At 44.9% G+C, this 18,653-nt stretch overlaps 1 protein-coding gene across 3 annotated transcripts in view; it reads left to right on the forward strand.

Annotated features, from left to right (window-relative positions):
- CELSR3 (cadherin EGF LAG seven-pass G-type receptor 3) overlaps positions 1-18,653 on the forward strand; it is a 968,624-nt gene that overhangs the window by 293,594 nt on the left and 656,377 nt on the right. For all 3 annotated transcript variants that reach the window (XM_069643335.1, XM_069643336.1, XM_069643337.1), the window contains exon 2: positions 13,404-14,042. In XM_069643335.1, the coding sequence (XP_069499436.1) occupies positions 13,404-14,042 (639 nt within the window). The remainder of the gene's footprint in view (positions 1-13,403; positions 14,043-18,653) is intronic.

An 18,653-nucleotide genomic window follows, 5' to 3' on the forward strand; every position in this document is an offset into this window, starting at 1 on the left:
CAGAGGCCAGGTTTGAGATGAAGAACACCTCTTCTTCATCCTCGTCCTCCTCTTCTTCGGCCAGCTGCAGTTGCTGCAGTTCTTGTTCCAGTGCCGCAATGCTCCTTAGCCTTCTGGTCCCACTGTTCCTGCCTCGTGCGGGGCCTCTCGGCACCGGAATGGGAACTGGAGCGCGACACATCCGGGCGTAGTGCCCTGGCTTGCCGCACCGGCCGCACGACCTCGACACGGCTGGACATTCCTCTGCATGGGGCAGGTCGTACCCGCAAGCCGGACACATTGACCCCGACTCGGGAGGATGACGCGTCTCTTGCCTTTTTTGTCCCCACTTGTCCTTTGTTCCGGGCCGTCTACTTATGGCAAATGCATCTTCGGACGCGCTTGTGTGCCTTGCCGCATCCATCTTGGCTCCTCTCACGTCCGCCAGCTCATATATTCTGCCACTACCTAGGATCTGCAGCAGAGTCCACCCCGGTTCCCTTAGCACTTGCCTTCTTAATTTTCCGGAGTTGCAGCCTTGGATGAGTTGGTTCCGTATCATTAACTCGTCATTGTCCCACCGACACGTGGTGGCCATCGATCTCAACCTGGCGCAGAACTGATCAAGGGATTCTCCTTCTCTCTGCTTCTCACCACAAAACAGGAACCTCTCGTAGTCAACATTTGAGAGAGGAATGAAGTGGTTCTCCAGCGCAGTTTTAACAGTATTGTACGTCACCACCTGCAAGTTGCATGATTCGAAAATACGTAAGACATCCAACCCCGCAGAGTATAGCAGCGTAGCCCTCTTCGCATTATCATCGCTAATGGCAGTTGCAGTAAAGTACATCTCAAGTTTCTTAATCCATACCAACCACCTAGGCCCCAGCTTGGATGGGGGGCCAGACACATCAAACTCTTGCATTGGTAGCAGAGACCCTTGTTGTGGCCTGACTGCGCCTGCCGCAGTTCCTTCCTCCCCCTCGCTTTCTGCCATGATTACAGGTCGCACAGGCACCTCCTGGTGTTATAGAGGCCGCAACCTTACTTGGGGATCTTGAACCTGCTGCCAGACGGATGCCCACTGTGTTTCCTCACTTCTTTCTTCCCAGGAGGCGTCAGCGTTCCGGAGGGGGAAGGAGAAGAAGAATCGTCCCCGTGTGCTGGGGGACAACCAACGTTCCAAAAATGTTATCTAATTGGCTGTACAGCGGCGCTGGAGCACCTGTTCAGGCCGCTACCGCTGCACGTGTCTCATGGGATCCGCGTCGGGTCTGTGACACGCTGCGACACAAGAGCACTGCCGATCGCACTCTCTCGCAGCTGCCGTGCGTACATGCACAATGTTGCCGTGGCGATCGTCCCGCCTCGTCGCCAGTTGTTATGTGGTCCCCGGGGTCTCGGGGAAGTGGCAGGCAATCACACGGTCACACTCGCACACACGCACAAGGAGACGCGGGACGCGCTGCTGGTCTCTGCGCGTCCCGGCGCGAACTGCCGCACGGGCGCGGTTTATTGTATCTGCGCATGCGTGGCCGAGAACGAGGCCCACGGATGCGCGATAGTGGCGCTGGGACGTCACACATTCCCACTGCTGCTCCCCATGTGCACCCCCACCCCCCTCTTCTTAGGTCTCTCTACCCCCCCCACCCCCCCACTCCACTGCGTGTGTGGCTCCAGATCCTGTCCTCTTAGCCAGTATCTTTCCTGTGACACACTTTTTCCCTGCTGCACCTCTCAGTGTTTCCGAGGGAAACCCACAGGATTTCCACGGTAAGCTGAACACGAGCTCTCCAGCCCTCCCCGAGTGACCATCTAACAATGTGGTCCTCGTCTCCCTCTGTCTTCACCCCTGCACTGCCGTGATACGGATGCCGCCACTTGTCCTTCTCAAAATATCTTCAATCCTTTTCTTTTCTTGCTTTCCATGGGAAACCTGTGCGAGTTTCCTGCATCGATCAAAACAAATGTCAGCTTTTCATTTCATGAGAGCCTCTGTCGGGCACTGCCGTGTACAATAGGAGGGAGACATGCGTTTTATTTGGGACCAGGGCATAAACATTTCTCCATCTATTTTTTAAATCTACTGGCCATAGTGATGGAAATGAGCGGGAACGGTCGGGAGCGGCGTTCCGCTTTTTTATTTTTTTCTGTTTACCATTCCTGTACTTTTTACGACCATATTCACCATTCTATACAGAGGATTTGTCCATTCATGTCCCTGTGCAAGTGTCAAGTTGTAATTGGAGCCTTAGTTGCTAGTCACTTATACTATTGCAATGCCCCGGCCGCAACACCCTGTTACAACTTGCACTGTGCTTCCACCCACCGTCTCCTCTGCCGAGATCACAGTTCCACTACTTTTTTCGGCACACTTCTACCACTGTGACTGGCCAGCTTTATACCAAACCGATCTGCAACACATAGTGCTGAACTTGCTTCTTATTTGTCACATATCCGCCCGGCGGTTTCTATAGGAGTAAATCAATCCGAGCTTCATTTCTCGGCTTAATAACTTTTGCACCGTTTGACGAATTAGACCCAAATATTGCAGTTTGCCTTGGCCCGTATCAGACATACTTTCTGGAAAATGTCAGCCAGAATCATTCAGTCTATCAAACGTTATTAGCAATAGAGTTTTCAGAATATTCAAAGAAAACTGATTTGATCTTTACTGTATAGTGCAGTGATGGCTGTCCTATAATATATATAATTACTGGCACACACCTTCTTTTCTTCTACCCATTATTCAGGGTATAATCTGTCTGGTCCCCTTTGACAGCACAGGATCTTGATTCACTTCAACATGGCTGCCACGGTTTTCACACATGGAATGACCTTGTGGAGGTAGTCGAAACAGCAAAGGGACTATGCCTGCATACATATTGGGACTGCAAGATTTGTTCTCCTTACGTGATGAAGCGCTCAGGGAAGCACAAAACGCGTTGTGTTCTAGGATTCCCCCATGGCGTCCTGCCACTGTCTGTCTTGTGTATGCTGTTATTTTGTTTTTTAACTGTAGCCAATAAACTCGTTTCTAACTCCTGATACGAGTTTCTGATCTCTGCTTTGGCTGAGCGTGGGAGATGTCAAATGCCTCACGGAGAGTGCGGTTTTTATTCCTCTGTTTTTTTGGATAAATATAAGCGCACGCACACTGTCTCTGATTTTTTTTTTTCTATTTGTCTGCCAGAGTGTACCTTGAACATGCTATTATTTAAAACCTCTACTAACATTGTAACACTGTAAACATCTCATAACACTATACGTTGCTCTTACACCGGAACTGTAAACATCTCATAACACTGTACCTTGCTCTTACACCAGAACTGTAAACATCTCATATCATTGTACCTTGCTCTTACACCGGAACTGTAAACCGCTCATGACATTGTACCTTGCTCTTACACCGGAACTGTAAACCGCTCATAAAATTGCACTTTTCTCTTACACCGGAACTGTAAACTGCTCATGACATTGTACCTTGCCCTTACACCGGAACTGTAAACCGCTCATAACATTGCACTTTGCTCTTACACCGGAACTGTAAACCGCTCATGACATTGTACCTTGCTCTTACACCGGAACTGTCCTTGTTCCTGTTCATCAATACATTGTACACATGTGAACTAAATAATGGTTGCCACTCAACTGGATTCATGCTTCCACTAAGACATTGAGGGATGCATGTTTCTCAAGGGGTGGGAAGCGGTTCCTCCACCCCGACTCTCCAGCATGCTACTAACCATTTGATGATGGCATTATGACCAGGGCTGTAAGTGATCCAGGGCTCAACCAAGACGGCCACAAATCGCTCTCCAACCGGGCCTCTGTCGGCCTTCCCAGACCTAATTGTCTTGAACTGAAAGACAATCAAAAGATGAGTGACAATACCGCGCTTGGCCATTAGACGTGACTACCACCCATTGTTTATAATCACATCATCAGGTGGATACATATGGAATTAGGTTATTGGTTTTGGAATGCTCTGAAGAAGAAATATACTATAGAGAATAGATTGTTTGATATTAGAAACATATTACATTGACGTTTTGCCATTAAATTAATTATTACATTAGTTTCATGCATTTCTTGAAAAAGAACTGTGGTATTGGAGCATGTTTTGATTGAATTTCGTTTCTATATTTGAATAGTTTAATTTAAGTCGATTTCATTATTGATTACTAATTGTATTTAACACAGCTTTTTTAATTAGAAGTTACTCCCTTTCATGCCAGTTACAAAAACGCAACTCTGTCTGTTAGATCCCTTACTCCAGTTACATATGTTACAAGTCTTTTGAAGTGGCTTGACTTAATGCGATTCTTAGGCCCCAACTTCAAATATTGTTTTATTACACATTTTCACTTCCCCCCGCCCCCGCATTCATTACACCACTGTAACCATTGTGTAGGTTTATTTATTTGTATTAATTTCTTGTGTACATTTGGCGGGACGCTCAAAACCCACGGGCATCGAGGCACTGGTTGCAGAGGAGGGAAAGGTTGAGTACTTAAGTCCCATCCCTTAGTGGGCTGTGCATGAGAGGGGCTCCAAGAATGTGTTATCACTAAATCTGTTGCTGCGTCAGTGCGATTGCTTGTCTGACAAATGTCGCAATGGAGTGGCACCACAGTATTTGACAAATCGTCTCGACACTTATGTCCCAGGTTGTTGTCTACGTTCCTATGACCCATCAAAATGATCTCAGCCGAGATTTAAACTCAAAACCTTTGGAGGTACCATGTTTGGCTGCCAGGCGCCGTACTTGTGGAACAAACTTTCACCTGAGCATCGGCAACAAACTTCCCTTACAGGCTTTAAAATGGACCTTAAGACCCTTCTGTTTAATACAACTCCTGATTAGTCACTATAAATGGCCTGATTTTCTCCCCTGACCCCGCGGTCTCTATCTCCCCTCCTGTTGTGGTTACTTATTTGTTATTGTTTTGTTTTGTTCAAGCGCTTTGAGGCCTATGGTTGATGTAGCGCTCTACAAAAATTAAATCAATCAATCAACATGGAGATATTTAAATCTAAACCCTTGCCAAATGTGAGACACACAGTATAGGATTCCCACCACCTGGAGTCCCTGGAAATGTTTACATGTATTTATTTGTAAGATGTTTTATCGCCTGATCCAAGACCCAAAGGGCCTCGGAGCGCTACACAAGGCTCGCAGTAGAAGCGGATCCAATAAAGGTTGGCAACATGTACCTGCAAAAATGAAATAATTCCCAATTGGACTCTGGGGATGGTTAGAATCGCCACCGTTTGGAATGAGGTAGAAAGCATAAACTGGAGCAATGCAGGCCCCATGCGACAAATTAATCTAGAGGTACGCTCTGGGAGGAGAAGAATCGTCGTAGTCTGGCAAGACGAGCCTCCCCCAGTGGACGAAGACACAAACTGCAAGGTGCCAAACTAGTATTATCATCATTAGCTACGGATTTTGGACGAAAGCCACCTTTTCATCAAAGAATTCTAGCTGGATCCGGACCATTTCCCTCATTTTCCCGGATAATTTGAATTGGCCACATTTTGCATGCAAAGGGTTTCATTGGTGATTGGAACTAGATCCCGTGGGTGTGAAATACCCTTGTAGAAGACCCAGACAGTGCCCCGTGTCTGCCAAACGCATGCTTCTGGGTAATTGGGACAGAGGTATTGGGTGTCAGTGCATTTTTATAGGGAGTTGAATTGGGCTTTGTAGGTTCCTGTTGTATTTGCCATCATATTTTACCATCTGCTCAGTGTGACTCTTGGCAGTGGTCCGGCGCTCTCCCAGAGGACCATTCCTCTCAGGAGGATAGCTCAGCGGCAATGTGCTCGCCTTGGAAGCAAGACGACACACAGCAACACATGTTCGATCCCCGGGTCTGCGCTTAGAAACCTCTGGGTATTTAGCACGTTATAAATGACTTAACATATCATTTCATATCATATCATTCCGCCCTCCACATGGCGGTGAGCGGCTGCATCATCCCTGCCTGACCTTTCCTCACTCGTTTTAGGGAGCCCTGCTAGAGCTTCCCTCAGCCGAGTGGCCTTCTCAAAGGGCATATCTTCAGAGGGCAGAGTTAAGCCCTGTTTGCCCCTGTTCGCTCCATCTCGTGACCAGACTCATTCATCTTTTCAGATGGCCTTGTCATGCCAGATACACTCTCCTCTCCACAATGACGTGTCTTTCTGGCCTCTGGCCTTTTTTCATTACTGTTCTTATTTCCTTCAGGAACATACTGGTTCTTGTTTCACAATCCCGCTGCCCTCGTCCACCGCGTACAGCGATATATTCTAATCGTATCTATCCTGATTTACTAGTACTTCTTCTATCCACTATGGTCTCTGGAACGCTCACTCCATTGTGCCCAATACTGATCTTGTACTGGATTTATTTTTCTCACACAATGTTGATTTTTGTATGCATTTCTTGGACCTGGATTCGTCAGTTTGATACTGCTACTCAAGTCGCTCTCACTCCATCTTGCTCTTCGTTTTCACATTCTCCTTGTCCTTCGTGTCCTGTCGGTGGGACTGGACTACTATGTCAACCCCGCTGGGTTGTTGCCCTTTTTTCTTCTCTCTTTGCCTCTTTTCCACCTTCGGATCCCAGGCTCTCTTCTTCTCAGCTCCAGCTCCTCTTACTATTCTGGTTATTTATCGTCCCACAGGTTCCCTAGAGTCCTTCCACAATGATTTGGATTTTATCCTCGCTATTATATCTACCCTTGCTTTTTCTTTCTTTGTCCTCTGGGACATTAACATCTACGTTTCTTCATCTGATCCCTCTTCCTCTCCCTTGGTGTTATTGTCTCTTGCCCCAAATCTTTATCTACTTCCTTCCCCTGCTACCTATATCAAGGGTGGGGTACAAGATTTGATCCTTATTTCTGCTTGCTGTTTTCTTAGTAATTCTGTTCAATCTCGTACTATTCCTTCGGTGGATCACTTTTTGTTATCCTTTTCAGTTTCACTACCCTATTCTCCTTCCACGACTACAGCCTCTTCTGGAACCTTCTTTGGTTGGGACACCCGGAATCCCGACCACTCAGCTCTTATGGATTCACTTTCTTCACTCTTGGCATTGTTGATTCCTGCCTTCATCATTGTAATTATACATCCCTTGATACTCTTTGCCCAATGTCCCAGTTCAAACCCAAAGGAATCCCTCCTCCTCCCTGGCTCTCAGACTCCCTCAAACTATTGAGGGTTCAGCTTTGCCGCGCTGAGTGTCGTTGGTTTAGACCTAGAACTAGTGCAGACTTCTTCCTCTTTTTTACTTCCAGTCATTCATTCAGACTCAAAGCTCTTCACCTAGACATCTGCACTCCACATTAAATAAACTTCTCGCTCCCCCTCTTCTGATTCTTCTTCTCTTTCCTCTCCTCTAATGATCCTGATATTTTCATGTGTTCAAAGATGGATATAATTAGGGACTCTTTAAGCGTTTCATCAACTTCTGGCTCTCCCTTTTCTCTTCTGGTTCTTCTATTGTCTTTGGTCCTACCATTCGATTTTTCTTTAAAATAATTGTAGAGAAGTATGTTGCTATGGCTATTTCTCACTACCATCTTACACCCTCTGACCCTCTCCTATTCCTGATCCTATCCCTTTTTTTACCTCTGTCTTTAACCTCTCCTTACCTTCTGCTAACTACCTTTCTTCTTTTAAATTCACCCCTATAGTTCCTCTTCTTTAAAACTCCTCTCTTAATCTTGCTGATCCCTCTGATTTCCAGCCTATTTCTCTACTCCCCTTACTTTCTTAAATTCTTGAGCGTCTTGTTTATTCTCAGCTCAGTTTTTATCTCACCACTTACAATCTCCTCCCTCTCTTTCAATCTAGTTTTCGTTCTGGTTACTCTACAGAAACTGCTCTCCTTTCTATTTTGAGCTCCATTCTTCACGTTCGTCTCCATAAACTTTCTTCCATTCATTGTTTTGCTTCATCTTAGCGCTGCTTTCGACACAGTGAATCACTCTATTCAGCTTTCCACCCTTACAGCACTTGTTTTTTCTGATTCCTCCCTCCGTTGGTTTCATTCTTATCTTTCTAACTTCTCTCTTTCTATTTCTTGGGCATGCTCCCAGGATTTTCCTCTCTCATGCGGTGTCCCCCAGGGTTCTGTACTAACTAGGCCCTCTTCTTTTTTGTCTTTGCACTTCCCTACTTTCTTCGCTGATTCGTCATTTTGGCTTTCAAGTCCATCTCTCTGCTGACGACACTGAGATTTTCCTTTCCTTTCCTTCCTTTAGGGATGATATTCATCACTGGCTTTCTTCTTATCTTTCTGCAGTCCAATCTGGATGGCTTCTAGGTTCTTCTTCAAACTATAGTCTTATCACGTCTCAACTGATGCTGCTCCCGCCGTGTCAGCTTACCTAATTATGCTCTTTTTCGGTTGTATTCAGTTTTGTCTCCCTTGGTCAGCCAGCATTTCTCCTTACATGGCTTGTCTTTTATAGGTCCCAATCAAACAGCATCTTGAGATAATTTTTTGGGCGTAGTTTTTAAATGTATCCATGTTTTTGTGTTCCTTGATTTCTTTGTACTTTCACCATAGAGACTTACCTTCTGCTTCCCAGTTTCGCCGCTCCGTTCTCTGATCTCCTTGTGCTTCTTCTCAGTTCCATTCTTTCGAACTTCTTGCTTTGCGACTCTGGAATTCTTTGCCTTTCCCAAGCCCTCCTGTCCTACTTTCTCCCAATTCACAAAGGGCTGAAGCTCCATCTCTTACTTTCTGTCTCCTAAACCTTTCCAGGAAGCATTGTTGCTGTATTGACTTGTTATTAATGCCATACTACCTTTCTTTTTGTACCATACTGTGTATTCTTTGATACAAGTGCTATAAAAGCTTTTGTAAATAAAATAAATAATGATATAAATATTTCTTAGAGGAGTTGGAGCAGGTGCTCTGGAAATCTGATGAATTTGAATGAGCTGTTGGTGCTGGCCCATTGCCCCATTGGTCCTGGTACTTTCCAATGCACGTACATTTCCAATGACACACGCATTTGTGGTTTTCCCACACCGTTGTTCCATTATGTGCGGAGCTGCAGTGAAAGTGGTTCATAGCTTCACAGCCACTCAACAGGCTCCATGAGTAGCATTTCAGTGTCCCAAGGGCTGCATTCTGCAGTTCTGGGGGCATTGACTTCTTAGTGTTGCCATCTTGAAATCCAAGTGCATGTTCTAAGTTAGAATGTGTGCGCATTACAAGGTAATATATGATACAGAATGGTGGACCCACATTGACTGGCCCATTTACAGGCCTTCTTGACACCTCTCGTTTACTAATGTGAAGAGGAAGAATGGAGGTGACCATACACACAGCACGTTCTGCGGTGGGAAGCGCCTGTCTACCCTGGCGCTAGACCCTGCCCATAAACAATGAGCTGCTACCACTTTATAAACTGGCCTTTCACTGTTCGCCTGAACCAGGCTAGCTTTAGACCACCATTTTCCAGGGTGAGCCTAGACCAACAGATGAAGTTAGGACATTACTTAAACCTATTATGGAAGGCACGCACACTTTGAATAAGTGCATGCACATTAATCGTGAATTAGCAATGAATACGGCCTTGCATATGTGATCGCCGCAAATCTATATTTTTATTTTCTTCGAACATTTCCACGCAATTATATGTGCAATTATATGCGGGTGAAGACCACACATAGCCCAGCCACATACTTCCCTTATATGTTTTATACAACTACCCCCCCCCTCCCACACACATATAATTGCGGAGAAGTGTGTATTTCACAATTCAACATTTTCAGATTTTACATTGGCAGTGATGACATGATCCCTGTTTTTTCCGTAGACTTGCCAAAGGATTAAATGGTTGCCGAATAGTTTTGCTCCACTGTTTATAAAATCTTCCATCATAGGCCCCTCTGACGAAACGTTCCACCCTCTTTGACCAGCTATATATAGATCATGATGTTTTATTGTGATAAAACATTCCTGATTTTCCTTCCTACGGCCAGCCGTATTCACTGAAATTGGATCCGGTGTTTCATTAGAGTCTAGACTAATCTAACTTGAAGAATCCTTGTTTCTTTGACATCATGACCTCATTCTCTAAGTAGAACTAGAGTAGAAACGTTGTTATCCAGCACCTTATCGACCAGAACCCTCTATTAACTGGAATCTCCCATTGTGGATAACGGTACATGGGGATAACCAAGAGTATACGGGCCCGGAAGCTTTGCAATCTGACCGCTTTGCTCTCTTTTCCATCCCTCCCACCGGGATAACTGACATTCAGTTACCCAGCATATTCGATTATCTAGCACCATTAGATTCCCACTGGTGCAGAATAATCCAGATGTTATTGCATTACTTTGATCCATCCTCCTACGCTTTAGACGCAGAGAGCAGAACCAAAAAATGCTCCATGGTGGAATTGCCATAGCAGCCAACACCAAACTTTGAATCCGTAGTAAGCCCGCTAGGCCTTTCTTAACCCAGGTTATATGCCGTACTGCGGAGATCCACAATGTGCAGCTCTGGAGCAGCATGTTGTTCGCAGCACCCTTAAATGTTGCTCGCCAATTGCTATGGACTATGGTGTGGAGGCCAAGAAGGAGAAGCTGGACCAGTGATGCAACAAGAAAGGCAGCGTAGGATGAACTAGGAAAGTGAGTGAAGACCAGCTGATGACATATTACTTGTTGTGAAGGCATCATCGCGGTAGGCTGAAGGGAAGGTTTGGTAGTGAAATGACATGCGGTATGTGCTTTAGTCTATCACAGTGGGTGTCGCATTGGTCTACATGGCACATGGTAGCATGGTAGAAGAGGCTCATGATGTGAATATTGCAGCTGTAGCATACGAAGACCTCAAAAAGATCTATCCATGGGGGAAACTAAGAGAGTAGTTAGAAAATGCCCCTTCTCAGAAACAAAGAGGCTGCTACTTTAAATTCTGCCTTAATGCCTTCCCGACACTGGAGGTCATAGGGCCCAAATTTGACATCCCAAATAATGGATGTCGTGTATGTGGACTGGCCTCTGTGGAGTCTATACAACATCTGGTCCTGGAATGCCCAAAGTTTGTGATGGACAGGATCTCTTTGTTAGGTCCGTGGGTGCATTCTATCTCTGCAGTTGCCAACCTCGCCCGATGGGAAAGACTTATGACAACGACTAACCATGACATTAGCACTGGCAACTTTTCTGGAGATAATCCTTAAAGAATTGGAAAAGGTTCTCCATCAAGGAGAACAAAACATGTGAGACTGTTGTGGAACCCCATCATTCAAAAAACAGTAAATATCCTGTAATAACCGGTCAAGTGGCACAGCGAGTAGAGCACTCACTTTGACATCTGTGCAGAGCCTGCTAACGCAGGATCGAATCCGGCAGGGCCAAACTCAGCCTTTCCTCCTTCCGAGGTCGATAAATGGGCACCACACACTGTGGGTAATAACAAGCAGCGCTCAGATACCTGAGGGTTTGTAGCGCTATATAAATGCCAAATTATTATTTATGTATGTATACTACCAAGAAATCACTGCATGCAGTCACAGATCGAGATCAGGACTGTAAACTCATGGGAATAATGAATTTGTTGTATGACTATTTGCTAATTTCAAGTGAAAAGGTTTCATGTAAACCAAAACACTAATTAAAATAAAAAAATAAAAATATCTATCTGTTTAAATCAGAAGCAATACCCACTTGTGGTGCACACACACTGCATTCGCAGAGTGGGTGTGCAATGTGTGTTTACCTAATAAGGTGGTCATTGAGGAGAACCTGGGAGTCAAAAACTAGGCCACCCTGGCAAGCACAGGGAAGAACCGTAGTACTGCTACTGTAGTCATCCGGACAATCGTCCATTGAACCTGCGTTTACAAGACCAGCCTAACTTGGAAACACGCCACCATCTACACCACTAAGAGCAGGAGCACTGGCTGAAACAGTTTCTTAATCTGTTCAGCAACCACTGTAACCAACTGGCCCCCCTTTCTGTACCCTTGCAGAGTAGAATAGGGATGCTAGCAGATGCTTTGGAGGTGGCCAATTGACAAGTCAGTGACACGAATGCCCAACTGAACTTAATTTCATGTATTCCAGTTGGCGTTTCTGTACATGCAACATGTGTGTTTGTACACATCATTTGTCAGAAATGTTTCATACTCCGATAGTATGGAATGATGGACCATTGGTAAATTGGTAATTCGTTTTTATACAGTGCAGCATACACCTTACAAAGGCATCTTGGTGCTGTAAAAAAAAAACCACAACCCAGATACATGTACCAATCTAGTTACTGTGGAAATAGAAATTGTTTTGATATTGCTACGAAAATAGTAGTGGTTTGAGATAAGGCGAATTGAGTTCCTAGTTTACTTGTACTGAAAAGTAGCAACCGCCTCATTTTACGTGCCTGGCTTTTGGTACAGTCAGCAAACCTTCTGAAACTGAACTAAGTGCTCAGATTTGGGCTAGATGGACAAAAGAAGGGACCCAGACGTCCATGTTTGTGCCCTGATGAGTCATTGACTTCTTCTGTTCCTATCTATCAACTGTTAGCAATGTGGAACTGTTACCAATTGGTGGAATGCATGCACAACGTGCCCTCATTGAATCATTGCAAAGGCCTAGTTTGTACAGCCAAGCTCTGTGTTGCTCCAATAAGATATTTCTTCAGAAATGTTTCAGTCTCATTGCAGTGTTCCTGGTGAAAAAATGGTCACTGTGTGATATTTTTCCCATCTGTCATTTTGATAACGCGCAAATAAGCAAGATGCTTGCCAAATGGTCCATGATTGAATACATTGCATAACTTCATTGAAATTAAATGAACTTACTTTCTTCATTTTTAATTAAAACGCCAATGCATTTCACCAAATATCAAAGGCAGTACTCTGTACAGTGATCTTGGAATGTTACACTGCTAGATTAATATTACTTATTTTCCACTACACCTACCAAATATTCTATATAGCAATAACCCTAACGCCCCAGTAAATTGCACTTTAAATCCTATCTGTTTTGACCAGTGTTAATAGTCTTGAGTGCCTACAAATGCCCCTTTTATCACCACCTACATTCCTTGTAAACACCAATTTAATCTCAAATTCAGTTAACAACTACTGCCAATTCACTTCGATCTTTCCCTCGACTTAGTGTTAAATTGCTGCGCATTAACATATTCTAGTTTACTACCATTCTAATGTGTGCTACCATCATTTTGCCACCATCTGAAAGACCAGATGTTGTTGAATAACAGCTTTCGCACACCATTCCATTTATGCTGCTCGCTGTGCACAGAAGGTTGGGGTCCCTTACTTAGTGTATTGTTCTTGGGCTTTCCTTGACGTAGAGTGGTGCCTTGTAGGCCTGTGCTCCTTACAGTGAAGTTACAGCCTGTCCTCTCGATCTGATGGTAACTGCCTCCTTATCTTTTGCAGATGGGATCCACAGCGTGACCGCCCAGTGTGTGCTGCGAGTGATCATCATCACGGAGGACATGCTGTCGAACAGCATCACAGTGCGGCTGGAGAACATGTCGCAGGAGCGCTTCCTGTCGCCACTGCTCACCAGTTTCCTGGAGGGCGTGGCCACCGTGCTTGCCACCCCCAAAGAGGATGTTTTCATTTTCAACATCCAGAACGACACTGACGTAGGCGGGGCAATCCTCAACGTCAGTTTCTCTGCCCTGGTGCCTACAGGAGTCCGGGGTCAATTCTTCAGCTCGGAGGACCTCCAGGAGCAGTTGTACATGAAGAGGATGGCCCTGACCTCCGTGTCCATGCTGGAGGTGCTACCCTTCGACGACAACGTCTGCCTGCGGGAACCCTGCGAGAATTACATGAAGTGCATCTCCGTGCTCAAATTCGACAGTTCGGCGCCATTCATCACCTCGGAATCCATTTTGTTCCGACCGATTCACCCCATCACGGGGCTACGCTGTCGCTGTCCTCAAGGCTTCACCGGGGACTACTGTGAGACAGAAATCAACCTCTGCTACTCAAACCCCTGCCAAAATGGAGGTGTGTGTGCCAGGCGGGAAGGCGGCTATACCTGCGTTTGCCAGCAGCAGTTCTCAGGTGAGCACTTTATATATTCCTTCCTTGAAATAATACCTCAAGTTGCACAAGATTGTCAAGAGCTCTACTGAAGTGTTGGGTTGTGCACTGCATGACTGGTAGTCTTGCTTGCTTAAGGGCTTTCCTGGGATAAAGACCCTTAGGAATGTAATAGAACATATTAATAGAAACTGCAATAGTTTATGGCTTCTGACTTTTGTATATTAAAATCAGCGACATTTTGCAGATTCAGATAAAAAATGTAACTGCATTGAATCTGTTTGAAAACATTAGAGGATTGGAAGTTGCATCTACACATGGGTAGGAAAGACATGCTGTTATGTCTCCGCTGACACCTACATTTTGCATAGGTGTTCCTCCACGCATGGTTTAAGGTCTTGATCATTGTGTATGGGACCCACTCCTAGAGGTGAAAGAGTTTCAGTGCGTTGAGCAAAGAAGGCTTGCTAGGCCATGTTGGCGGTTCATCTCAGTCCAGGTGTGATGACCTGGATGTAGATGTGTTGATGTCCATTACTTGCTCGAGTCAGCCATGTTTTCTGAATTGAGGGCCTGGGGACACAGTGGGCACAAACCACCCTTTTTTTAATGTACATGGACATATGTATACCTAAAGCGTCTAGAAACTCTGGCATTTAGACAAAACTAACTCAGTCAGATAGCGTAACTGTAGGCCCATTTTTGCATAGAAACCATCCTTGTGTTCTTGAAAACGGCTGACCTTTGATTCTTTGTGTTACACATTCTAATTGGCTTTTATCTTATACACCTTGGGAGGATGTTTGGTAGCGCTGAGATCTCTGAAGAATTTATGAAACAGGTGGTCATGGCCCCGTTCTCTTTTTCTAAGTGATAATCGGAACCAAGAATATATTTATAGGGGTCTCCTGCGGATGCAGAATCTGGCACTGAAAATGTGTGAGAGGAATCCATGTGTGTCCTCACTACAGGATCACAGATCTAGCAAATTTGTTAGAAGGTTCTAAAAGAAGTTGAATGCAAGTTAATTTTAGGTACACGCAAAGAGTTCCCCAAATGGAGTTGGACTATGGGATACCCCTGTCCGATTCTGCACCAAGTAATGAAGTTGTGAGCAGAAAAGGTTATAACGAGCCATCCTCCTACCGTGATCAATTTAATGCACACACGCCTATGGAGTAAACGCAGATGTTCCATGTATGGATGCTCTACAGCCCTTTCTTCGTACCCTAGTAAGTAGCGCAAAGGTCCCACCATGAGTAAATTGTTCACAAAGTGCTACTAGGAAGTTTAGAATGTGTTAAAAAAGTATAACTGTATTTAAAAGACCCATCTCTTCTGTGGGCCTAATGTGTGTCCCTTTCACTACTCTCTCAAGTGTAGAGTGATCTATGGCCTTAATCCTATGAAAAATTAGCAGGAGAAAACCGTAAGGAGGATCTTTGGCAGGCCGTGATTTGTAGTTTTCAATTTTAATGGGTCTTGTACCGTGCACAGTTGCCACTTGCATGATCTCTTGGTGCCCTGGCAGATCTGCAAAGAAAGGAGGATTGCAGGGTTTGTTAGTGGGATTTAGAGGGAGAAGAGCAAGAGAGCTTGGATGTGCTGTTGGCAGCTTCCATTCGGAGAAACCGGTCACTGACCGTTGGTGCATTTTCGCCGGTAGCCATCATGTGGTGTTGAGGTGGAGTTGTGTGTGGTTTGCTTTCATGTCGGTTATGTTAAGGTCGCCATTTCATTATCCACTCGGGTGACCTTAGAGAAGAGTAGAGGTTACAAAGGGATGAGGGCTTGGGAAAGAAAGGAGGGGGGAAGTTGAATAAGGACAGGGTGAACAGAGGGGATGGGGAGGCTGGTGAAGATGAAGGTATAAAGGAAGTTGGAGCGCAGGATTGCTGGAAGATTTTGTGAAATATGAATTCTTGGTATCTGTGTCAAAAAGCTGACCTGATAGGGAAGCGAGAGACCCAGATTCCAAGGGGGTTTGGAATTGGTATGACTGTGGTGCACAGTGCCGTTTTGAGATGATCTGATGCCTTTTGTCTTGGGGACTAATGTGGGATAGTCTTGTGTGGTCGTCACAGCTGAACACAGAATGCAAACCAAGACTAGCAGCTAACTGAGTTCTAAAGATGGGTTTTTGTGCTCTTCTATTTCTACACATTTGAATATTTTGATTAGATATTTATGCATAGAACTTTCTAAATTAGAATCTTGTAAAAATACAGATAGAGCATAACTTGAGCCTAAAGGAAAAGGAATCACTCCGCCTCTGGCTAGGTTGAAAAGATGTATTTCTAACGATTTTGGATACTTGGAGTGATGGTTGATGCACACTACAAAATGTTTACCTTTTAAGACTAGCATACAAGTGATGCTAATTATGAGTTATTCATGCTGTTTCATTATTGGAATGATTGCAGGATCACGCACATGAGATGTTCTGGAAACCTGAGTTAATTTCACAGACAGCATTTATTGTTCTCGTTTGTCAAAGTTAGGATTGTGCCAACTGTATACCGTGGTGTGCTTCATCATTTCCAAAGCATTTTTTGCCCTGATAAAACTTTGTAAAAATTCCTAAGAATGCCAATGAATGAATTGAAAAATGATTGAATTGTCTAAAACGTGACCGCGTAGCGTAGCATGTTGTGGTTGTAAGCTCAGTTCATACCTCTTTTGCTTTTATTAGTCATCCTCACTCATATACTAATATTCCTGCAGTTTCAGTAGTTACATCCCAAGGTGTTCGGCAAAAAGATGGCACCATATTGTCCAAGCTGTTCCCCAGAGTGCTCTGATTTATATTGTGGACATGGTCAAAGGAATGACACTAGAACTGTGGCTGCATGTTTAATCCCAAGGGGACTCCTGCCAGTCCCTATTTTGAGAACCATGTCAGAATGAAGTAGGATGCACTCGCTTACAGGAAGCTTTTAATATGTGCATGCTAGATTGTTCAGACATCCATTTTCTTCGGATGTAACTTGGCTAATTCAATCAATTAAGGACCCTTTCAGTGAACGACCCAGATACATCAGAGAAAACTGGTGTCTGAACGTCTTCACCAACCGCTGCCAAGCCAGTGTCTGAATACCTGCTACTTTGGACCTCTGCATCACATTTCTGTAGTCACAAACAAACAATCCTTGCTCCAACTCCATGTACTTGTATCACCTTGATAAAGCATGCAAGAAGCAAAACAAGAGTCTGACTGTTTTTCAGAAAATAAGGTGACTATTTAAACATAAATTAAGTTAAAGCCCTTAATTGCATGTACAATCCAAGACCCATCTGAAGAGGCGTAATCCCTGAACAGCCTCTTTTCCTTCTTTCTCTCCCCTGAGGTTCATCCTCCAAACTGCAATCTCTTTAGTTCCTCCTTCCTCATCTTCCAACCTCCTCTCTTTCTCCACATCCTTCTCCCCCTCCCTCTTGCTCTTCATTCTACAAATCTCTCTCCGACTTTAAATCTCTAGCGACTTCTGCAACCCCTCCTATACATCTCTGTATGTCTTCTGCACCCCACCCCAGTCCCCCACAGGCTTTAACTTCTACAACCCCTCAGCCAATTCGTTGGTTAATTCCTGCACCACCTCCCTCCCACCGAATCTCCGGGTGACACCTGCAGCCAGACCACAGAATCTCAGGGTGACTCTTGCACCCCCCCTCACAATCTCTGAGTAACTCTTCACCCCCCATTCACATAACAGGTTAACTATTGCACCCCCTCTGCCAAATCACTGTGTGACTCCTACCCCCAAACCTCTAGGCAGCTCCTTCACCCTATCCTACAAATCTCCTCTCCATGATCATCTAGTCTCACCTTGGACCGCACCTTCTCTTGCCTCTTTCTCTTCTTCAAACTCCTCTCAACAGCACCTTGCCCATTCATCTCTCTTTCTCTTGCGACTTCCCTGCAAGGCAACGCTGCTTGGCTAATTTATTTTAGTCTCCTTCCTGTGATCCTGGGTTGAGTAGTGTGGGCAGGTTTAATGTGACCTGAATTAGGTGGACTATCACGGGGCTGGCCTGATGAATAACAGAGGCTATTGCCATCTCAGATTTAGTTTTGGCTCTTTACCCTCCCTGGTGTTCAGTGGTGTGACCTGGAGATCTGTATTTTCCAAGCATGTGAATTGGAAATTAAATGCCTTGGGACATCTGAAAAATTCTCCTTTCGAAAAGCCTTCCAAGCGAGGGAATTGAAACATTGTATCCCAGATGTACAACAGATGTACACATTCTTTGCTGTGCGAAAAATGCTTCAATAACATTCCCACGTCTTCCTTTCTTCTTCCGGGGAGTCGTTTCTTCTTTCGGGGAGCCCTTGATCTGAAACATTGCATCCGTGGAGTACCTATGGGGAGCCGTTGATCTGAAACATTGCATCAGTGGAGTACCTATGTTTGTCGCATATGCTTTTAACGTCAGTGAATTTATTTGCTTTGAACTTGTAACTGCATGGACTCCCTCACTGCCTTTGCCAAGTGACGCAAATTGATATCCCTTAAAGCAGAATATCTGTTTCTAAGCTGATGGTTTTGGTCTGGTTGTGATTGCAATACCACTCCTTAGGTCTCTCCAGTAGAACTAACCTACACGGGGAGGGATAATTCACTGAGTGTGCTT

Source organism: Ambystoma mexicanum, chromosome 2p (assembly GCF_040938575.1).
Source record: "Ambystoma mexicanum isolate Mex_15411 chromosome 2p, UKY_AmexF1_1, whole genome shotgun sequence".
NCBI classification, from domain to species: Eukaryota; Metazoa; Chordata; class Amphibia; order Caudata; family Ambystomatidae; genus Ambystoma; species Ambystoma mexicanum.